The sequence below is a fragment of the Oncorhynchus masou genome, chromosome 12 (assembly GCF_036934945.1).
Source record: "Oncorhynchus masou masou isolate Uvic2021 chromosome 12, UVic_Omas_1.1, whole genome shotgun sequence".
Classification (NCBI taxonomy): Eukaryota; Metazoa; Chordata; class Actinopteri; order Salmoniformes; family Salmonidae; genus Oncorhynchus; species Oncorhynchus masou.
This window is the reverse complement of record NC_088223.1, coordinates 283227-309458: the sequence shown is the minus strand read 5'-3', so window position 1 is coordinate 309458 and position 26232 is coordinate 283227. Positions and strand designations below refer to the sequence as shown.

The 26232-nt window shown below is 38.9% G+C and overlaps 1 protein-coding gene across 2 annotated transcripts in view; it reads right to left on the bottom strand.

The window, feature by feature from the left end:
* grhl2b (grainyhead-like transcription factor 2b) overlaps window positions 1-26232 on the bottom strand; it is a 154121-nt gene that overhangs the window by 39499 nt on the left and 88390 nt on the right. For both annotated transcript variants that reach the window (XM_064979419.1, XM_064979418.1), the window contains exons 9-10: window positions 24920-25078; window positions 21337-21394 (exon numbers count right to left, since the gene is read on the bottom strand). In XM_064979419.1, coding sequence (XP_064835491.1) covers window positions 21337-21394; window positions 24920-25078 — 217 coding nt within the window. The remainder of the gene's footprint in view (window positions 1-21336; window positions 21395-24919; window positions 25079-26232) is intronic.

Below are 26232 nucleotides of genomic sequence, written 5' to 3'. Positions count from 1 at the left end.
AACAGTACAGGTAACAGTAAAGGGAACAATACAGGTAACAGTATTGGTAACAGTACATGTAACAATACGGGTAACAGTACAGGCAACAGTAGGGGTAACAATACAGGTATCAAAACAGGTAACAATACAGATAACAGTACAGTTAACAGTACAGGAAACAATACAGGTAACAGTGCAGGTAACAGTACAGATAACAATACAGGCAACAGTACAGGTAACAGTGTAGGTAACGGTACAGGTAACAGTACAGGTAACAGTACAAGAACAGTACACGTAACAATGCAGGTAACAGTACAGGTAACAGTACAAGGAACAGTACAGGTAACAGTATAGGTAAAAATTCAGGTAACAGTACAGGTAACAGTACATGTAACAATACAGGTAACAATACAGGTAACAGTGCATGTAACAGTGCAGGTGACAGTACAGGTAACAGTATAGCTAACAATACAGGTAACAGTGCAGGTAACAGTGCAGGTAACAGTGCAGGTAACAATGCAGGTAACAGTACAGGTAACAGTACAGGTAACAATACAGGTAGCAGTGGAGGTAACAGTACAGGTAACAGTATAGGTAACAATACAGGTAACAGTACAGGTAACAGTACAAGCAACTATACAGGAACAGTACAGGTAACAATACAGGTAACAGTACAGGTAACAGTAAAGGGAACAATACAGGTAACAGTATTAAGTAACAGTACATGTAACAATACGGGTAACAGTACAGGCAACAGTAGGGGTAACAATACAGGTATCAAAACAGGTAACAATACAGATATCAGTACAGTTAACAGTACAGGAAACAATAAAGGTAACAGTGCAGGTAACAGTACGGATAACAATACAGGCAACAGTACAGGTAACAGTACAGGTAACAGTACAGGTAACAGTACAGGTAACAGTATAGGTAACAATACAGGTAACAGTACAGGTAACAGTAAAGGTAACAGTACAGGTAACAGTACAGGAACAGTACACGTAACAATGCAGGTAACAGTACAGGTAACAGTACAGGTAACAATACATGTAACAGTACAGGTAACAGTACAAGCAACTATACAGGAACAGTACATGTAACAATACAGGTAACAGTACAGGTAACAATACAGGAACAGTACAGGTAATAGTACAGGTAACAGTACAGGCAACTATAAAGGAACAGTACAGGTAACAATAAAGGTAACAGTACAGGTAACAGTAAAGGGAACAATACAGGTAACAGTATTGGTAACAGTACATGTAACAATACGGGTAACAGTACAGGCAACAGTAGGGGTAACAATACAGGTATCAAAACAGGTAACAATACAGATAACAGTACAGTTAACAGTACAGGAAACAATACAGGTAACAGTGCAGGTAACAGTACAGATAACAATACAGGCAACAGTACAGGTAACAGTGTAGGTAACGGTACAGGTAACAGTACAGGTAACAGTACAAGAACAGTACACGTAACAATGCAGGTAACAGTACAGGTAACAGTACAAGGAACAGTACAGGTAACAGTATAGGTAAAAATTCAGGTAACAGTACAGGTAACAGTACATGTAACAATACAGGTAACAATACAGGTAACAGTGCATGTAACAGTGCAGGTGACAGTACAGGTAACAGTATAGCTAACAATACAGGTAACAGTGCAGGTAACAGTGCAGGTAACAGTGCAGGTAACAATGCAGGTAACAGTACAGGTAACAGTACAGGTAACAATACAGGTAGCAGTGGAGGTAACAGTGTAGGTAACAGTGCAGGTAACAATGCAGGTAACAGTACAGGTAACAGTACAGGTAACAATACAGGTAGCAGTGGAGGTAACAGTGTAGGTAACAGTGTAGGTAACGGTACAGGTAACAGTACAGGTAACAATACAGGTAACAAAACAGGTAACAATAAACGTGACAGTACAGATAACAGTACAGGTAACAGTACATGTAACAATGCAGGTAACAGTGCAGGTAACAGTACAGGTAACAATACAGGAACAGTACAGGTAACAGTGTAGGTAACAGTACAGGTAACAGTACAGGTAATAGAACAGGTGACAATACAGGTAACAAAAGAGGTAACAATACAGGTGACAGTACAGGTAACATTACAGGTAACAGTATAGGTAACAATACAGGTAACAGTACAGGTAACAGTAAAAGTAACAGAACATGTAACAATACAGGTACCAATACAGGTAACAGTGCATGTACCAGGACTGGTAACAATACAGGAACAGTACAGGTAACAATACAGGTAACAGTACAGGTAACAATACAGGTAACAGTACAGGTAACAGTACAGGTAACAATACAGGAACAGTACAGGTAACAATACAGGTAACAGTACAGGTAACAATACAGGTAACAGTACAGGTAACAGTACAGGTAACAATACATGTAACAATACAGGAACAGTACAGGTAACAATACAGGTAACAGTACAGGTAACAATACAGGTAACAGTACAGGTAACAGTACAGGCAACAATACAGGTAACAGTACAGGTAACAGTAAAGGGAACAATAAAGGTAACGGTACAGGTAACAGTGCCGGTAACAGTACATGTAACAGTACATGTAACAATACCGGTAACAATACAGGTAACAATACAGGTAAAAATACAGGTAACAGTACAGGTAACAATACAGGTAACAGTACAGGTAAAGGTACAGGCACAGTACAGGTAACATTGTAGGTAACAGTACAGGTAACAATACAGGTAACAGTACAGGTAACAGTGCAGGTAACAGTGCAGGTGACAGTACAGGTAACAGTATAGCTAACAATACATGTAACAGTACAGGTAACAGTACAGGTAACAGTGCAGGTAACAATACATGTAACAGTACAGGTAACACTACAGGCAACTATACAGGAACAGTACATGTAACAATACAGGTAACAGTACAGGTAACAATACAGGAACAGTACAGGTAACAGTACAGGTAACAGTACAAGCAACTATACAGGAACAGTACAGGTAACAATACAGGTAACAGTACAGGTAACAGTAAAGGGAACAATACAGGTAACAGTATTAGGTAACAGTACATGTAACAATACAGGCAACAGTACAGGTAACAGTACAGGTATCAAAACAGGTAACAATACAGATATCAGTACAGTTAACAGTACAGGAAACAATACAGGTAACAGTGCAGGTAACAGTACGGATAACAATACAGGCAACAGTACAGGTAACAGTACAGGTAACAGTACAGGTAACAGTGCAGGTAACAGTACAGGCAACAGTACACGTAACAATGCAGGTAACAGTACAGGTAACAATACAGGTAACAGTACAGGTAACAGTGCATGTAACAATACAGGTAACAATACAGGTAACAGTGCATGTAACAGTACTGGTAACAATAAAGGTAACAGTACAGGAGGCAATACAGGAACAGTACAGGTAACAGTGCATGTAACAGTACAGGTAACAGTACAGATAACAATACACGTAACAGTAGAGGTAACAGTGTAGGTAACAGTACAGGTAACAATATAGGTAACAGTACAGGTAACAATACAGGAACAGAACAGTTAACAGTGAAGGTAACAATACAGGTAACAATACAGGAAGAGTACAGGTAACAATACAGGTAACAGTGCAGGTAACAGTAAAGGGAACAATACAGGTCACAGTACAGGTAACAGTGCATGTAACAGTGCACGTAACACAGTACAGGTAACAGTACAGGTAACAGTACAGGTAACAATACAGGTAACACTACAGGTAACAGTAAAGGTAACAATACAGTTAACAGTGCATGTAACATTACACGTAACAGCACAGGTTACAATACAGGAACAGTACAGGTAACAGTGTAGGTAACAGTACAGGTAACAGTACAGGTAACAGTACAGGTAACAGTGTAGGTAACAGTACAGGTAACAGTACAGGTAACAGTACAGGTAACAGTACAGGTAACAGTACAGGTAACAATACAGGAACAGTACAGGTAACAGTGCAGGTAACACTACAGGTAATAGTACAGGGAACAATGCATGTAACAGTACAGGTAACAGTGCAGGTAACAGTGCAGGTAACAATACATGTAACAGTACAGGTAACAGTACAGGTAACAGTACAGGTAACAGTGTAGGTAACAGTACAGGTAACAGTGTAGGTAACAGTACAGGTAACAGTACAGGTAACAGTACAGGTAACACTACAGGTAATAGTACAGGGAACAATGCATGTAACAGCACAAGTAACAGTGCAGGTAACAGTGCAGGTAACAATACATGTAACAGTACAGGTAAAAGTACAGGTAACAGTACAGATAACAGTACAGGTAACAGTGTAGGTAACAGTACAGGTAACAGTACATGTAAAAGTACAGGTAACAGTACAGGTAACAGTACAGGTAACAATACATGTAACAGTACAGGTAACAGTACAGGTAACAGTGTAGGTAACAGTACAGGTAACAGTACATGTAACAGTACAGGTAACAGTACAGGTAACAGTACAGGTAACAATACATGTTACAGTACAGGTAACAGTACAGGTAACAATACAGGTAACAATACTGGTAACAGTACAGGTAAGAGTATAGGTAACAATATAGGTAACAGTATAGGTAAAAGTACAGATAACAGTAAAAGTAACAATACAGGTAACAGTGCAGGTAACAATACAGGTAACAGTGCAGGTAACAATACAGGTAACAACACAGGTAACAATACAGGTAACAATACAGGTAACAATACAGGAACAGTACAGGTATCAATACAGGTAACAGTACAGGTAACAATACAGGTAACAATACAGGTAACAGTACAGGTAACAATACAGGTAACAATACAGGAACAGTACAGGTAACAATACAGGTAACAGTACAGGTAACAGTAAAGGGAACAATAAAGGTAACGGTACAGGTAACAGTGCCGGTAACAGTACATGTAACAGTACAGGTAACAATACAGGTAACAATACAGGTAACAATACAGGTAAAAATACAGGTAACAGTACAGGTAACAATACAGGTAACAGTACAGGTAAAGGTACAGGCACAGTACAGGTAACATTGTAGGTAACAGTACAGGTAACAATACAGGTAACAGTACAGGTAACAGTGAAGGTAACAGTGCAGGTGACAGTACAGGTAACAGTATAGCTAACAATACATGTAACAGTACAGGTAACAGTACAGGTAACAGTACAGGTAACAATACATGTAACCGTACAGGTAACACTACAGGCAACTATACAGGAACAGTACATGTAACAATACAGGTAACAGTACAGGTAACAATACAGGAACAGTATAGGTAACAGTACAGGTAACAGTACAAGCAACTATACAGGAACAGTACAGGTAACAATACAGGTAACATTACAGGTAACAGTAAAGGGAACAATACAGGTAACAGTATTAAGTAACAGTACATGTAACAATACGGGTAACAGTACAGGCAACAGTAGGGGTAACAATACAGGTATCAAAACAGGTAACAATACAGATATCAGTACAGTTAACAGTACAGGAAACAATACAGGTAACAGTGCAGGTAACAGTACGGATAACAATACAGGCAACAGTACAGGTAACAGTACAGGTAACAGTACAGGTAACAGTACAGGTAACAGTATAGGTAACAATACAGGTAACAGTACAGGTAACAGTAAAGGTAACAGTACAGGTAACAGTACAGGAACAGTACACGTAACAATGCAGGTAACAGTACAGGTAACAGTACAGGTAACAATACATGTAACAGTACAGGTAACAGTACAAGCAACTATACAGGAACAGTACAGGTAACAATACAGGAACAGTACAGGTAATAGTACAGGTAACAGTACAGGCAACTATAAAGGAACAGTACAGGTAACAGTAAAGGGAACAATACAGGTAACAGTATTGGTAACAGTACATGTAACAATACGGGTAACAGTACAGGCAACAGTAGGGGTAACAATACAGGTATCAAAACAGGTAACAATACAGATAACAGTACAGTTAACAGTACAGGAAACAATACAGGTAACAGTGCAGGTAACAGTACAGATAACAATACAGGCAACAGTACAGGTAACAGTGTAGGTAACAGTACAGGTAACAGTACAGGTAACAGTACAAGGAACAGTACAGGTAACAGTATAGGTAACAATACAGGTAACAGTACAGGTAACAGTTCATGTAACAATACAGGTAACAATACAGGTAACAGTGCATGTAACAGTGCAGGTGACAGTACAGGTAACAGTATAGCTAACAATACAGGTAACAGTGCAGGTAACAGTGCAGGTAACAGTGCAGGTAACAATGCAGGTAACAGTTCAGGTAACAATACAGGTAGCAGTGGAGGTAACAGTGTAGGTAACAGTGCAGGTAACAATGCAGGTAACAGTACAGGTAACAGTACAGGTAACAATACAGGTAGCAGTGGAGGTAACAGTGTAGGTAACAGTGTAGGTAACGGTACAGGTAACAGTACAGGTAACAATACAGGTAACAAAACAGGTAACAATAAACGTGACAGTACAGATAACAGTACAGGTAACAGTACAGGAACAGTACAGGTAACAGTGTAGGTAACAGTACAGGTAACAGTACAGGTAATAGAACAGGTGACAATACAGGTAGCAAAAGAGGTAACAATACAGGTGACAGTACAGGTAACATTACAGGTAACAGTATAGGTAACAATACAGGTAACAGTACAGGTAACAGTAAAAGTAACAGAACATGTAACAATACAGGTACCAATACAGGTAACAGTGCATGTACCAGGACTGGTAACAATACAGGAACAGTACAGGTAACAATACAGGTAATAGTACAGGTAACAATACAGGTAACAGTACAGGTAACAGTACAGGTAACAATACAGGAACAGTACAGGTAACAATGCAGGTAACAGTGCAGGTAACAGTACAGGTAACAATACAGGAACAGTACAGGTAACAGTGTAGGTAACAGTACAGGTAACAGTACAGGTAATAGAACAGGTGACAATACAGGTAACAAAAGAGGTAACAATACAGGTGACAGTACAGGTAACATTACAGGTAACAGTATAGGTAACAATACAGGTAACAGTACAGGTAACAGTAAAAGTAACAGAACATGTAACAATACAGGTACCAATACAGGTAACAGTGCATGTACCAGGACTGGTAACAATACAGGAACAGTACAGGTAACAATACAGGTAATAGTACAGGTAACAATACAGGTAACAGTACAGGTAACAGTACAGGTAACAATACAGGAACAGTACAGGTAACAATACAGGTAACAGTACAGGTAACAATACAGGTAACAGTGCAGGTAACAGTACAGGTAACAATACAGGTAACAATACAGGAACAGTACAGGTAACAATACAGGTAACAGTACAGGTAACAATACAGGTAACAGTACAGGTAACAGTACAGGCAACAATACAGGTAACAGTACAGGTAACAGTAAAGGGAACAATAAAGGTAACGGTACAGGTAACAGTGCCGGTAACAGTACATGTAACAGTACAGGTAACAATACCGGTAACAATACAGGTAACAATACAGGTAAAAATACAGGTAACAGTACAGGTAACAATACAGGTAACAGTACAGGTAAAGGTACAGGTACAGTACAGGTAACATTGTAGGTAACAGTACAGGTAACAATACAGGTAACAGTACAGGTAACAGTGCAGGTAACAGTGCAGGTGACAGTACAGGTAACAGTATAGCTAACAATACATGTAACAGTACAGGTAACAGTACAGGTAACAGTGCAGGTAACAATACATGTAACAGTACAGGTAACACTACAGGCAACTATACAGGAACAGTACATGTAACAATACAGGTAACAGTACAGGTAACAATACAGGAACAGTACAGGTAACAGTACAGGTAACAGTACAAGCAACTATACAGGAACAGTACAGGTAACAATACAGGTAACAGTACAGGTAACAGTAAAGGGAACAATACAGGTAACAGTATTAGGTAACAGTACATGTAACAATACAGGCAACAGTACAGGTAACAGTACAGGTATCAAAACAGGTAACAATACAGATATCAGTACAGGAAACAATACAGGTAACAGTGCAGGTAACAGTACAGGTAACAGTACAGGTAACAGTACAGGCAACAGTACACGTAACAATGCAGGTAACAGTACAGGTAACAATACAGGTAACAGTACAGGTAACAGTGCATGTAACAATACAGGTAACAATACAGGTAACAGTACAGGCAACAGTACACGTAACAATGCAGGTAACAGTACAGGTAACAATACAGGTAACAGTACAGGTAACAGTGCATGTAACAATACAGGTAACAATACAGGTAACAGTGAAGGTAACAGTACTGGTAACAATAAAGGTAACAGTACAGGAGGCAATACAGGAACAGTACAGGTAACAGTGCATGTAACAGTACAGGTAACAGTACAGATAACAATACACGTAACAGTAGAGGTAACAGTGTAGGTAACAGTACAGGTAACAATATAGGTAACAGTACAGGTAACAATACAGGAACAGAACAGTTAACAGTGAAGGTAACAATACAGGTAACAATACAGGAAGAGTACAGGTAACAATACAGGTAACAGTGCAGGTAACAGTAAAGGGAACAATACAGGTCACAGTACAGGTAACAGTGCATGTAACAGTGCACGTAACACAGTACAGGTAACAGTACAGGTAACAGTACAGGTAACAGTACAGGTAACAATACCGGTAACAATACAGGTAACAATACAGGTAACACTACAGGTAACAGTAAAGGTAACAATACAGTTAACAGTGCATGTAACAGTACAGGTAACAATACAGGTAACAATACAGGTAAAAATACAGGTAACAGTACAGGTAACAATACAGGTAACAGTACAGGTAAAGGTACAGGCACAGTACAGGTAACATTGTAGGTAACAGTACAGGTAACAATACAGGTAACAGTACAGGTAACAGTGAAGGTAACAGTGCAGGTGACAGTACAGGTAACAGTATAGCTAACAATACATGTAACAGTACAGGTAACAGTACAGGTAACAGTACAGGTAACAATACATGTAACCGTACAGGTAACACTACAGGCAACTATACAGGAACAGTACATGTAACAATACAGGTAACAGTACAGGTAACAATACAGGAACAGTATAGGTAACAGTACAGGTAACAGTACAAGCAACTATACAGGAACAGTACAGGTAACAATACAGGTAACATTACAGGTAACAGTAAAGGGAACAATACAGGTAACAGTATTAAGTAACAGTACATGTAACAATACGGGTAACAGTACAGGCAACAGTAGGGGTAACAATACAGGTATCAAAACAGGTAACAATACAGATATCAGTACAGTTAACAGTACAGGAAACAATACAGGTAACACTGCAGGTAACAGTACGGATAACAATACAGGCAACAGTACAGGTAACAGTACAGGTAACAGTACAGGTAACAGTACAGGTAACAGTATAGGTAACAATACAGGTAACAGTACAGGTAACAGTACAGGAACAGTACAGGAACAGTACACGTAACAATGCAGGTAACAGTACAGGTAACAGTACAGGTAACAATACATGTAACAGTACAGGTAACAGTACAAGCAACTATACAGGAACAGTACAGGTAACAATACAGGAACAGTACAGGTAATAGTACAGGTAACAGTACAGGTAACAGTACAGGCAACTATAAAGGAACAGTACAGGTAACAATAAAGGTAACAGTACAGGTAACAGTACAGGAAACAATACAGGTAACAGTGCAGGTAACAGTACAGATAACAATACAGGCAACAGTACAGGTAACAGTGTAGGTAACAGTACAGGTAACAGTACAGGTAACAGTACAAGGAACAGTACAGGTAACAGTATAGGTAACAATACAGGTAACAGTACAGGTAACAGTACATGTAACAATACAGGTAACAATACAGGTAACAGTGCATGTAACAGTGCAGGTGACAGTACAGGTAACAGTATAGCTAACAATACAGGTAACAGTGCAGGTAACAGTGCAGGTAACAGTGCAGGTAACAATGCAGGTAACAGTACAGGTAACAATACAGGTAGCAGTGGAGGTAACAGTGTAGGTAACAGTGCAGGTAACAATGCAGGTAACAGTACAGGTAACAGTACAGGTAACAATACAGGTAGCAGTGGAGGTAACAGTGTAGGTAACAGTGTAGGTAACGGTACAGGTAACAGTACAGGTAACAATACAGGTAACAAAACAGGTAACAATAAACGTGACAGTACAGATAACAGTACAGGTAACAGTACATGTAACAATGCAGGTAACAGTGCAGGTAACAGTACAGGTAACAATACAGGAACAGTACAGGTAACAGTGTAGGTAACAGTACAGGTAACAGTACAGGTAATAGAACAGGTGACAATACAGGTAACAAAAGAGGTAACAATACAGGTGACAGTACAGGTAACATTACAGGTAACAGTATAGGTAACAATACAGGTAACAGTACAGGTAACAGTAAAAGTAACAGAACATGTAACAATACAGGTACCAATACAGGTAACAGTGCATGTACCAGGACTGGTAACAATACAGGAACAGTACAGGTAACAATACAGGTAACAGTACAGGTAACAATACAGGTAACAGTACAGGTAACAGTACAGGTAACAATACAGGAACAGTACAGGTAACAATACAGGTAACAGTACAGGTAACAATACAGGTAACAGTGCAGGTAACAGTACAGGTAACAATACAGGTAACAATACAGGAACAGTACAGGTAACAATACAGGTAACAGTACAGGTAACAATACAGGTAACAGTACAGGTAACAGTACAGGCAACAATACAGGTAACAGTACAGGTAACAGTAAAGGGAACAATAAAGGTAACGGTACAGGTAACAGTGCCGGTAACAGTACATGTAACAGTACAGGTAACAATACCGGTAACAATACAGGTAACAATACAGGTAAAAATACAGGTAACAGTACAGGTAACAATACAGGTAACAGTACAGGTAAAGGTACAGGCACAGTACAGGTAACATTGTAGGTAACAGTACAGGTAACAATACAGGTAACAGTACAGGTAACAGTGCAGGTAACAGTGCAGGTGACAGTACAGGTAACAGTATAGCTAACAATACATGTAACAGTACAGGTAACAGTACAGGTAACAGTGCAGGTAACAATACATGTAACAGTACAGGTAACACTACAGGCAACTATACAGGAACAGTACATGTAACAATACAGGTAACAGTACAGGTAACAATACAGGAACAGTACAGGTAACAGTACAGGTAACAGTACAAGCAACTATACAGGAACAGTACAGGTAACAATACAGGTAACAGTACAGGTAACAGTAAAGGGAACAATACAGGTAACAGTATTAGGTAACAGTACATGTAACAATACAGGCAACAGTACAGGTAACAGTACAGGTATCAAAACAGGTAACAATACAGATATCAGTACAGTTAACAGTACAGGAAACAATACAGGTAACAGTGCAGGTAACAGTACGGATAACAATACAGGCAACAGTACAGGTAACAGTACAGGTAACAGTACAGGTAACAGTACAGGCAACAGTACACGTAACAATGCAGGTAACAGTACAGGTAACAATACAGGTATCAAAACAGGTAACAATACAGATAACAGTACAGTTAACAGTACAGGAAACAATACAGGTAACAGTGCAGGTAACAGTACAGATAACAATACAGGCAACAGTACAGGTAACAGTGTAGGTAACAGTACAGGTAACAGTACAGGTAACAGTACAAGGAACAGTACAGGTAACAGTATAGGTAACAATACAGGTAACAGTACAGGTAACAGTACATGTAACAATACAGGTAACAATACAGGTAACAGTGCATGTAACAGTGCAGGTGACAGTACAGGTAACAGTATAGCTAACAATACAGGTAACAGTGCAGGTAACAGTGCAGGTAACAGTGCAGGTAACAATGCAGGTAACAGTACAGGTAACAATACAGGTAGCAGTGGAGGTAACAGTGTAGGTAACAGTGCAGGTAACAATGCAGGTAACAGTACAGGTAACAGTACAGGTAACAATACAGGTAGCAGTGGAGGTAACAGTGTAGGTAACAGTGTAGGTAACGGTACAGGTAACAGTACAGGTAACAATACAGGTAACAAAACAGGTAACAATAAACGTGACAGTACAGATAACAGTACAGGTAACAGTACATGTAACAATGCAGGTAACAGTGCAGGTAACAGTACAGGTAACAATACAGGAACAGTACAGGTAACAGTGTAGGTAACAGTACAGGTAACAGTACAGGTAATAGAACAGGTGACAATACAGGTAACAAAAGAGGTAACAATACAGGTGACAGTACAGGTAACATTACAGGTAACAGTATAGGTAACAATACAGGTAACAGTACAGGTAACAGTAAAAGTAACAGAACATGTAACAATACAGGTACCAATACAGGTAACAGTGCATGTACCAGGACTGGTAACAATACAGGAACAGTACAGGTAACAATACAGGTAACAGTACAGGTAACAATACAGGTAACAGTACAGGTAACAGTACAGGTAACAATACAGGAACAGTACAGGTAACAATACAGGTAACAGTACAGGTAACAATACAGGTAACAGTGCAGGTAACAGTACAGGTAACAATACAGGTAACAATACAGGAACAGTACAGGTAACAATACAGGTAACAGTACAGGTAACAATACAGGTAACAGTACAGGTAACAGTACAGGCAACAATACAGGTAACAGTACAGGTAACAGTAAAGGGAACAATAAAGGTAACGGTACAGGTAACAGTGCCGGTAACAGTACATGTAACAGTACAGGTAACAATACCGGTAACAATACAGGTAACAATACAGGTAAAAATACAGGTAACAGTACAGGTAACAATACAGGTAACAGTACAGGTAAAGGTACAGGCACAGTACAGGTAACATTGTAGGTAACAGTACAGGTAACAATACAGGTAACAGTACAGGTAACAGTGCAGGTAACAGTGCAGGTGACAGTACAGGTAACAGTATAGCTAACAATACATGTAACAGTACAGGTAACAGTACAGGTAACAGTGCAGGTAACAATACATGTAACAGTACAGGTAACACTACAGGCAACTATACAGGAACAGTACATGTAACAATACAGGTAACAGTACAGGTAACAATACAGGAACAGTACAGGTAACAGTACAGGTAACAGTACAAGCAACTATACAGGAACAGTACAGGTAACAATACAGGTAACAGTACAGGTAACAGTAAAGGGAACAATACAGGTAACAGTATTAGGTAACAGTACATGTAACAATACAGGCAACAGTACAGGTAACAGTACAGGTATCAAAACAGGTAACAATACAGATATCAGTACAGTTAACAGTACAGGAAACAATACAGGTAACAGTGCAGGTAACAGTACGGATAACAATACAGGCAACAGTACAGGTAACAGTACAGGTAACAGTACAGGTAACAGTACAGGCAACAGTACACGTAACAATGCAGGTAACAGTACAGGTAACAATACAGGTAACAGTACAGGTAACAGTGCATGTAACAATACAGGTAACAATACAGGTAACAGTACAGGCAACAGTACACGTAACAATGCAGGTAACAGTACAGGTAACAATACAGGTAACAGTACAGGTAACAGTGCATGTAACAATACAGGTAACAATACAGGTAACAGTGAAGGTAACAGTACTGGTAACAATAAAGGTAACAGTACAGGAGGCAATACAGGAACAGTACAGGTAACAGTGCATGTAACAGTACAGGTAACAGTACAGATAACAATACACGTAACAGTAGAGGTAACAGTGTAGGTAACAGTACAGGTAACAATATAGGTAACAGTACAGGTAACAATACAGGAACAGAACAGTTAACAGTGAAGGTAACAATACAGGTAACAATACAGGAAGAGTACAGGTAACAATACAGGTAACAGTGCAGGTAACAGTAAAGGGAACAATACAGGTCACAGTACAGGTAACAGTGCATGTAACAGTGCACGTAACACAGTACAGGTAACAGTACAGGTAACAGTACAGGTAACAGTACAGGTAACAATACCGGTAACAATACAGGTAACAATACAGGTAACACTACAGGTAACAGTAAAGGTAACAATACAGTTAACAGTGCATGTAACATTACACGTAACAGCACAGGTAACAATACAGGAACAGTACAGGTAACAGTGTAGGTAACAGTACAGGTAACAGTACAGGTAACAGTACAGGTAACAGTGTAGGTAACAGTACAGGTAACAGTACAGGTAACAGTACAGGTAACAGTACAGGTAACAGTACAGGTAACAATACAGGAACAGTACAGGTAACAGTGCAGGTAACACTACAGGTAACAGTGTAGGTAACAGTACAGGTAACAGTGCAGGTAACAGTGCAGGTAACAATACATGTAACAGTACAGGTAACAGTACAGGTAACAGTACAGGTAACAGTGTAGGTAACAGTACAGGTAACAGTGTAGGTAACAGTACAGGTAACAGTACAGGTAACAGTACAGGTAACACTACAGGTAATAGTACAGGGAACAATGCATGTAACAGCACAAGTAACAGTGCAGGTAACAGTGCAGGTAACAATACATGTAACAGTACAGGTAAAAGTACAGGTAACAGTACAGATAACAGTACAGGTAACAGTGTAGGTAACAGTACAGGTAACAGTACATGTAAAAGTACAGGTAACAGTACAGGTAACATTACAGGTAACAATACATGTAACAGTACAGGTAACAGTACAGATAACAGTGTAGGTAACAGTACAGGTAACAGTACATGTAACAGTACAGGTAACAGTACAGGTAACAGTGCATGTAACAGTGCAGGTGACAGTACAGGTAACAGTATAGCTAACAATACAGGTAACAGTGCAGGTAACAGTGCAGGTAACAGTGCAGGTAACAATGCAGGTAACAGTACAGGTAACAGTACAGGTAACAATACAGGTAGCAGTGGAGGTAACAGTGTAGGTAACAGTGCAGGTAACAATGCAGGTAACAGTACAGGTAACAGTACAGGTAACAATACAGGTAGCAGTGGAGGTAACAGTGTAGGTAACAGTGTAGGTAACGGTACAGGTAACAGTACAGGTAACAATACAGGTAACAAAACAGGTAACAATAAACGTGACAGTACAGATAACAGTACAGGTAACAGTACATGTAACAATGCAGGTAACAGTGCAGGTAACAGTACAGGTAACAATACAGGAACAGTACAGGTAACAGTGTAGGTAACAGTACAGGTAACAGTACAGGTAATAGAACAGGTGACAATACAGGTAACAAAAGAGGTAACAATACAGGTGACAGTACAGGTAACATTACAGGTAACAGTATAGGTAACAATACAGGTAACAGTACAGGTAACAGTAAAAGTAACAGAACATGTAACAATACAGGTACCAATACAGGTAACAGTGCATGTACCAGGACTGGTAACAATACAGGAACAGTACAGGTAACAATACAGGTAACAGTACAGGTAACAATACAGGTAACAGTACAGGTAACAGTACAGGTAACAATACAGGAACAGTACAGGTAACAATAAAGGTAACAGTACAGGTAACAATACAGGTAACAGTACAGGTAACAGTACAGGGAACAATACAGGTAACAATACAGGAACAGTACAGGTAACAATACAGGTAACAGTACAGGTAACAATACAGGTAACAGTACAGGTAACAGTACAGGCAACAATACAGGTAACAGTACAGGTAACAGTAAAGGGAACAATAAAGGTAACGGTACAGGTAACAGTGCCGGTAACAGTACATGTAACAGTACAGGTAACAATACTGGTAACAATACAGGTAACAATACAGGTAAAAATACAGGTAACAGTACAGGTAACAATACAGGTAACAGTACAGGTAAAGGTACAGGCACAGTACAGGTAACATTGTAGGTAACAGTACAGGTAACAATACAGGTAACAGTACAGGTAACAGTGCAGGTAACAGTGCAGGTGACAGTACATGTAACAGTATAGCTAACAATACATGTAACAGTACAGGTAACAGTACAGGTAACAGTGCAGGTAACAATACATGTAACAGTACAGGTAACACTACAGGCAACTATACAGGAACAGTACATGTAACAATACAGGTAACAGTACAGGTAACAATACAGGAACAGTACAGGTAACAGTACAGGTAACAGTACAAGCAACTATACAGGAACAGTACAGGTAACAATACAGGTAACAGTACAGGTAACAGTAAAGGGAACAATACAGGTAACAGTATTAGGTAACAGTACATGTAACAATACAGGCAACAGTACAGGTAACAGTACAGGTATCAAAACAGGTAACAATACAGATATCAGTACAGTTAACAGTACAGGAAACAATACAGGTAACAGTGCAGGTAACAGTACGGATAACAATACAGGCAACAGTACAGGTAACAGTACAGGTAACAGTACAGGTAACAGTACAGGTAACAGTACAGGCAACAGTACACGTAACAATGCAGGTAACAGTACAGGTAACAATACAGTTAACAGTACAGGTAACAGTGCATGTAACAATACAGGTAACAATACAGGGTACAGTACAGGCAACAGTACACGTAACAATGCAGGTAACAGTACAGGTAACAATACAGGTAACAGTACAGGTAACAGTGCATGTAACAATACAGGTAACAATACAGGTAACAGTGAAGGTAACAGTACTGGTAACAATAAAGGTAACTGTACAGGAGCCAATACAGGAACAGTACAGGTAACAGTGCATGTAACAGTACAGGTAACAGTACAGATAACAATACACGTAACAGTAGAGGTAACAGTGTAGGTAACAGTACAGGTAACAATATAGGTAACAGTACAGGTAACAATACAGGAACAGAACAGTTAACAGTGAAGGTAACAATACAGGTAACAATACAGGAAGAGTACAGGTAACAATACAGGTAACAGTGCAGGTAACAGTAAAGGGAACAATACAGGTCACAGTACAGGTAACAGTGCATGTAACAGTGCACGTAACACAGTACAGGTAACAGTACAGGTAACAGTACAGGTAACAGTACAGGTAACAATACCGGTAACAATACAGGTAACAATACAGGTAACACTACAGGTAACAGTAAAGGTAACAATACAGTTAACAGTGCATGTAACATTACACGTAACAGCACAGGTAACAATACAGGAACAGTACAGGTAACAGTGTAGGTAACAGTACAGGTAACAGTACAGGTAACAGTACAGGTAACAGTGTAGGTAACAGTACAGGTAACAGTACAGGTAACAGTACAGGTAACAGTACAGGTAACAGTACAGGTAACAATACAGGAACAGTACAGGTAACAGTGCAGGTAACACTACAGGTAACAGTGTAGGTAACAGTACAGGTAACAGTGCAGGTAACAGTGCAGGTAACAATACATGTAACAGTACAGGTAACAGTACAGGTAACAGTACAGGTAACAGTGTAGGTAACAGTACAGGTAACAGTGTAGGTAACAGTACAGGTAACAGTACAGGTAACAGTACAGGTAACACTACAGGTAATAGTACAGGGAACAATGCATGTAACAGCACAAGTAACAGTGCAGGTAACAGTGCAGGTAACAATACATGTAACAGTACAGGTAAAAGTACAGGTAACAGTACAGATAACAGTACAGGTAACAGTGTAGGTAACAGTACAGGTAACAGTACATGTAAAAGTACAGGTAACAGTACAGGTAACAGTACAGGTAACAATACATGTAACAGTACAGGTAACAGTACAGGTAACAGTGTAGGTAACAGTACAGGTAACAGTACATGTAACAGTACAGGTAACAGTACAGGTAACAGTACAGGTAACAATACATGTAACAGTACAGGTAACAGTACAGGTAACAATACAGGTAACAATACTGGTAACAGTACAGGTAAGAGTATAGGTAACAATACAGGTAACAGTACAGGTAAAAGTACAGATAACAGTAAAAGTAACAATACAGATAACAGTAAAAGTAACAATACAGGTAACAGTGCAGGTAACAATACAGGTAACAGTACAGGTAACAATACATGTAACAGTACAGGTAACAGTACAGGTAACAATACAGGTAACAATACTGGTAACAGTACAGGTAACAGTACAGGTAACAATACATGTAACAGTACAGGTAACAGTACAGGTAACAGTGTAGGTAACAGTACAGGTAACAGTACATGTAACAGTACAGGTAACAGTACAGGTAACAGTGCAGGTAACAGTACAGGTAACTGTACAGGTAACAGTAGAGATAACAATACAGGTAACAAAGAGGTAACAATACAGGTAACAGTGTAGGTAAAGTCGTAGGTAACAGTACAGGTAACAATACAGTTAACAGTACAGGTAACAGCACATGTAACAATACAGGTAACAGTACAGGTAACAATACAGGAATAGTACAGGTAACAGTACAGGTAACAGTACAGTCAACTATACAGGAACAGTACAGGTAACAATACAGGTAACAGTACAGGTAACAGTAAAGGGAACAATACAGGTAACAGTACAGGTAACAGTACAGGTAACAATTCCGGTAACAATACAGGTAACAATACAGGTCACACTACAGGTAAAGGTACAGGTAACACTACAGGTAAAAGTACAGGTAACAGTACAGGTAACAATACACGTAACAGTACAGGTAACAATACAGGAACAGTACAGGCAACAGTGTAGGTAACAGTACAGGTAACAGTACAGGTAACAGTGTAGGTAACAGTACAGGTAACTGTACAGGTAACAATGCAGGCAACACTACAGGTGACAGTACAGGTAAAGGTACAGGTAACAGTAAAGGTAACAATACAGGTAACAGTGTAGGTAACAGTACAGGTAACAATACATGTAACAGTACAGGTAACAGTACAGGTAACAGTACAGGTAACAATACAGGTGACAGTACAGGAAAAGGTACAGGTAACAGTAAAGGTAACAATACAGGTAACAGTGTAGGTAACAGTGCAGGTAAAAATACAGGTATCAGTACATGTAACAGTGCAGGTAATAATGCAGGTGACAGTACAGGTAACAGTATAGCTAACAATACAGGTAACAATATGGGTAACAGTACAGGCAACAGTACAGGTAACAATACAGGTATCAAAACAGGTAACAGTACAAGTAACAATACAGGTAACAGTACAGGTAACAGTGCAGTTAACAGTGCAGGTGACAGTACAAGTAACAATACAGGTAACAGTACAGGTAACAGTGCAGTTAACAGTGCAGGTGACAGTACAGGTAACAGTACAGGTAACAATACAGGTAACAGTACAGGTAACAGTGCAGGTAACAGTGCAGGTAACAGTACAGGTAACAGTACAGGTACCAGTACAGGTAAAAGCACAAGTAACGATACAGGTAACAGTACAAGTAACAATACAGGTAACAGTACAGGTAACAGTACATTTAACAGTAAAGGTAACAGTGTCAGTAAAGTTGTCGGTAACAGTACAGGTAACAGTACAGGTAACAGTACAGGTAACAGTACAAGTAACAGTACAAGTAACGATACAGGTAACAGTACAGGTAACAGTACAGGTAACAGCACAAGTAACGATACAGGTAACAGTACAAGTAACAATACAGGTAGCAGTACAGGTAACAATACAGGTAACAATACAGGTAACAGTACAAGTAACAGTACAGGTAACAGTACAGGTAACAGTACAGGTAAAGCTGTAGGTAACAGTACAGGTAACAGTACAGGTAACAGTGTAGGTAAAGTTGTCAGTAACAGTACAGGTAACAGTACAGGTAACAGTACAAGTAACAGTACAAGTAACGATACAGGTAACAGTACAGGTAACAGTACAGGTCACAGTACATGTAACAGCACAAGTAACAATACAGGTAACAGTACAAGTAACAGTACAGGTAACAGTACAGGTCACAATACACGTAACATTACAGGTAACAGTACAGGTAACAGTACAGGTAAAGTTGTAGGTAACAGTACAGGTAAAAGTACAGGTAACGGTGTAGGTAAAGTTGTAGGTAACAGTACAGGTAAAGTTGTAGGTAACAGTACAGGTAACAGTGTAGGTAACAGTGTAGTATACAGTACAGGTAACAGTACAGGTAACAGTGTAGGTAAAGTCGTAGGTAACAGTACAGGTAACAGTACAGGTAACAGTACAGGTAACAGTACAGGTAACAGTACATATAACAGTGTAGGTAACAGTGTAGGATACAGTACAGGTAACAGTGTTGGTAAAGTTGTAGGTAACAGTACAGGTGACAGTGTAGGTAAAGTTTTCGGTAACAGTACAGGTAACAGTACAGGTAACAATACAGGTAACAATACAGGTAACAGTACAGGTAACAGTGTAGGTAAAGTTGTAGGTAACAGTACATGTAATAGTGTAGGTAACAGTACGGGTAACAGTGTGGGTAACAGTGTGGGTAACAGTACGGGTAACAGTGTAGGTAACAGTACAGGTAACAGTACAGGTAATAGTACAGGTCACAGTACAGGTAACAGTACAGGTAACAGTGTAGGTACAGTTGTAGGTAACAGTACAGTTAACATTGTAGCTAAAGTAGTCGGTAACAGTACAGGTAACAGTACAGGTAACAATACAGGTAACAATACAGGTAACAGTACAGGTAACAGTGTAGGTAAAGTTGTAGGTAAAAGTACATGTAATAGTGTAGGTAACAGTACGGGTAACAGTGTGGGTAACAGTGTGGGTAACAGTACGGGTAACAGTGTAGGTAACAGTACAGGTAATAGTACAGGTAACAGTACAGGTAACAGTACAGGTAACAGTACAGACAACAGTACAGGTAACAGTACAGGTAACAGTACAGTTAACAGTTCAGGTAAAAGTGTAGGTAATGTTGTAGGTAACAGTACAGGTAACAGTGTAGGTAACAGTACAGGTAACAGTACAGGTAACAGTACAGGTAACAGTACAGGTAACAGTTCAGGTAACAGTGTAGGTAACAGTACAGGTAACAGTACAGGTAACAGTGTAGGTAAAGTTGTAGGTAACAGTACAGGTAACAGTGTAGGTACAGTTGTAGGTAACAGTACAGTTAACCTTGTAGGTAAAGCTGTAGGTAACAGTACAGGTAACAGTGTGGATAACAGTACAGGTAACAGTACAGGTAACAGTGTAGGTAAAGTTGTAGGTAACAGTACAGGTAACAATGTAGGTAACAGTACAGGTAACATTGTAGGTAAAGTTGTAGTTAACTGTACAGGTAATAGTGTAGGTAAGGTTGTAGGTATAGTTGTAGGTAATATTGTTGGTAATAGTGTAGGTAAAGTTGCCGGTAACAGTATAGGTCATTTAGTGTCTAACCTTTAGTCTTCCTGCGGTTCTGTTTCCTTTCCTCATCTCTGATCTTCCTCTCAGCTCCCTGGAACACACAAACATCTTAATGATTGGATGGCTGGATTAATAAATGAATGAGTGGATGGATGAATAAATTAAAATGTGGATGGATGGATGGATGGATTAAAAAATGAATGAGTGGTTGGTTGGATGGATGGATGGAAAAATTAATATGTGGATGGATGGATGGAGGGATTAATAAATGAATGAGTGAACGGATGGTTGGATTAACCAATAAACAAATTGACGGATGGATGCATAAAAAAAATGAATGGGTGGACGGATGTATGTATGTATGTATTTATAAATGAATGAGAATATGTATAAATTAATGAGTGGAAGAATGGATTATTAAATGAATAAGTGATGTAAGGATGGATGGATTGGTAAATGAATGAATGGATGGATGAATTAATAAATTAATTTTTGAATGGATGGATGGTTTAAAAACATTTATGACTGGATGTATGTGTAACGTTTGTCATTGGGAGAGAGAGAGGGGGACCAAGGTGCAGCGTGGTAAGTATTCATATTCTCTTTTAATCAAAACGAATACTCGAACAAAAACAACAAAACACGAGAACGAAACGAAAACAGTCCTGAACGGTGAAATACCAACACAGAACAGAAAATAAACACCCAAGCAACACAAGTGGGAAACGGCTACCTAAGTATTATTCTCAATCAGAGACAACTAACGACACCCGCCTCTGATTGAGAACCATACCAGGCCAAACGCAAACACAACATAGAAAACGGAACATAGACCTCCAAAACAACTCAAGCCCTGACCATACTAAAACAAAGACATAACAAAAGAACTAATACCCCCTCCCTCCCCCCCAAGGTGGAAAACCTGAACCTATAGGGGAGGGTCTGGGTAGGTGTCTGTCCGCAGTGGTGGCTCAGAACGTGACAGTATGTATGACAAAAGGTCAGAACGTCACAGTATGTATGGATGGATGGGACGATGAATTAATATATGAATGAGTGAATGGATGGAATAATATATGAATGAGTGGATGGATGGATGGGTGGATTAATAAATGAATAAGTGGATGGATGGATTCAAAAATGAATGAGAAGATGGATTGATTGATTAACAAATAAATTAAAATATGGATAATGGATTAATATATGAATGAGTGGATGGATTAATTAATAAATTAATAAGTGGATGGATGGATTCAAAAATGAATGAGAAGATGGATTGATTGATTAACAAATAAATTAAAATATGGATAATGGATTAATATATGAATGAGTCGATGGATGGATGGATGGATGGATGGATGGATGGATGGATGGATTAATAAATGAATGAGTGGTTGGTTGGTCGATGATGGATGAACACATGAATGAGTGGATGGATTCCTAAATGATTGGATCAATCAATAAACCAATGAGTGGATGGATGGATGGATGGATTAATAAATGAATGAGTGGATAGATGGATTAATAAATGGATGAGTGGATGATGGATGGATTAATAATTGAATGAGTGGATGGATGGATTAATAAATTAATGAGTGAATGGTTTGTTAAATTAATGAGTGTATGAATGGATGGATCAATGAATGAATGCGTGGATCAATGGATGGATCAATAAATGAATGTGTGGATGAATGGATGGATTATTAAATGAATGAGTGAATGGATGGATGAATAAATTAATAGGTGGATGGATTAATAAATGGGTTGAGTGGATGATGGATGGATCAATAAATGAATGAGTGGATGATGGATGGATTAATAAATTAGTGAGTAGATGGATGGATGGATTAATAAATTAATGAGTGGCCCAGCGTTGTCTGGGTTTGGTCAGTGTAGGCCATCAATCTAAATAAGAATTTGATTTTAACTGACTTGTCTATTTAAATAAAGGTTACATTTTAAAAAATGAATGCGTGGATGGATGGATTATTAAATGAGTAAGTGGATGGATGGATTAATAAATGAATAAGTGGATGGGATAGATGGATTATTAAATGAGTAAGTGGATGGATGAATTAATAAATGAATAAGTGTATGGATGGATTAATAAATGAATGTGTGGATGGATGGATTAATAAATGAATAAGTGGATGGATGGATTAATAAATGAATAAGTGGATGGATGGATTAATAAATGAATAAGTGGATGGATGGATTAATAAATGAATAAATGGATGGGATAGATGGATTAATAAATGAATAAGTGGATGGATGGATGAATTAATAAATAAACGCGTGGATTAATTAATTAATTAATTAATAAATGAATGCGTGGATGGATGGATTAATAAATGAATGCGTGGATGGATGGATTAATAAATGAATAAGTGGATGGATGGATTAATAAATGAATAAGTGGGTGGATGGATTAATATATGAATGCGTGAATGGATGGATTAATAAATGAATAAGTGGATGGATGGATTAATAAATTAATAAGTGGATGGAAGGATGGATGGATTAATAAATAAATGCGTGGATGGATCGATTAATAAATGAATAAGTCGATGGATGGATTAATAAATGAATAAGTGGATGGATGGATGGATGGATGGATGGATTGATTAATAAATGAATAAGTGGAAGGATGGATGGAGTAATAAATGAATAAGTGGATGGATGGATGAATTAATAACTAAATGCGTGGATGGATGGATTAATAAATGAATAAGTGGATGGATGGATTAATAAATGAATGCGTGGATGGATGGATTAATAAATGAATAAGTGGATGGATGGATTAATAAATGAATAAGTGGGTGGATGGATTAATAAATGAATGCGTGAATGGATGGATTAATAAATGAATAAGTGGATGGATGGATTAATAAATGAATAAGTGGATGGATGGATGGAGTAATAAATGAATAAGTGGATGGATGGAGTAATAAATGAATAAGTGGATGGATGGATGGATTAATAAATGAATAAGTGGATGGATGGATTAATAAATGAATAAGTGGATGGATGGATGGATTAATAAATAAATGCGTGGATGGATCGATTAGAAATGAATAAGTGGATGGATGGAGTAATAAATTCATAAGTGGATAGATGGATGGATTAATAAATGAATAAGTGGATGGATGGATGGATTAATATATGAATGAGTGGATGAATGGAATAATAAATGAATGAGTGGATGGATGGATGATTTAATAAATGAATGAGTGGATGGATGTATTGATTAATAAATTAACTAATAGATGGATGGATTAATAAATAAACGAGTGGATGGATGGATTAATAAATACATGAGTGGATTCACATCCAACAGCAATGATGATAGTTATTACAGTTTGAAACTAGTCTCACCAGTCTCTGTGAGAAAAGATTGCAATTCTAGTTGATTATTTAACATGCCGAAGCCACCAGGAGGATGCAGAGAGTCAGAAACTCTGGGATGTATTCTGAGATTCTAACAGTACAGGGGAGGATGAATCATAGGGCAAGGAGGAGATCTGAAGATCGAAAAGCAACTCTTCAGGACTAAAAGTTAATTAGTGAAGTGGGTCATGACGGAGCTAGAGATCAGCGGTCAGAGAGAGAAACTCACCTTGTCACAGAACACCTTGATCTGAGAGTAGGCTCTGTGCAGTGGCTTGTTGCTGCGGTTGTTGTAGCTGTATGTGTCAATCTGGATCATCAGAGGAAGACCCTTCACCCCCTTCTGAGACGAGAAGTCTGTACTTAGACAGTTCACTGTGATAAAGATCTAACCAAATCGGAGGGACAGAACAAATTAGATTCCTGCAAACTGACCAATCAGAGACAGAGCAGTGGCAGTCAGTTCTATTCAGCTAGAACCAGACAAACTACTCAGTCAATAAAGCCTATATCTCAGTTGGCACATCTTCCAAATACAACAGCATATTCATATTGACTAAATATCAAACTGTACAAAGCGTGGGAAGCATATTACTACATGTTGTAGGGCCAGCTCCTTCTGTTCAATGGCTGTGGTGTCTCATACAAGTTAGCCAATCTGTGTTAGTAAGGCTTTTCTCCAATAAGGAAGACACAGAACAGAGCATAACAGAGCTGGGATGTGCTGAGACAAGCCATGGTCACAACATTATGTCTGCCCCAGGGCCACAGCATACCACAGAGAAAATATAAGAAACTCAAATGTTTCTTCTTTTACATTTTAGACTACTAAATCGGTCCTGTTTTCTTTTCTCTCACAACTGTACTCCCTGAACCATCATGTGTTATTCCCCCCCCCCCAGACAGTATACTAGGTTTATGTGAATAGAGGCTATAACCTCTGTAGTAACAGGCCTTTTAAAGCCCTCTTGATCTGTGAAGCAAAACTATGGGTGCTGGAGGTCGTCTGGAGGAGCTCCAGGAGTAGTGGTACACTTCCTGTAACACATCAACCTATTACACCTAGGAATGGCTGGGGTTAAGAGAGCACAGGAAGATAGTTATCAGGAAATACAACTAATTGGGAGTGTTTCAGGTACAGTGGTCCCATAATACTTCAACCATGTAATAAAACAAAGAAGAAAGACTTTGTGGAGGCTTGGGACTATGAACATCTTTGAATCAGAGGGTTACAGTACTACTATCAAGGAAAACTGGTTTATTCTTGGGATGTGGGGTTGATGAACCTCAATAGGCTATTCCACATGACAGCACCCCATCAGAGAGGAGAGTAAATATTAGCTCAGAGAGTTGACCTGGCTTGGATTTCTTCCAGCAGGTTCTTTATCCAGAGCCTTGTGATCACAATGGCCTTACAGTACTGTATTACTGCAATGGTGGAGCCAAACATATAAACAAGGATAACTGGGAAAGCAAAGCAGAGCTACCGAGAGAGAGAGAGAGAGAGAGAGAGAGAGAGAGAGAGAGAGAGAGAGAGAGAGA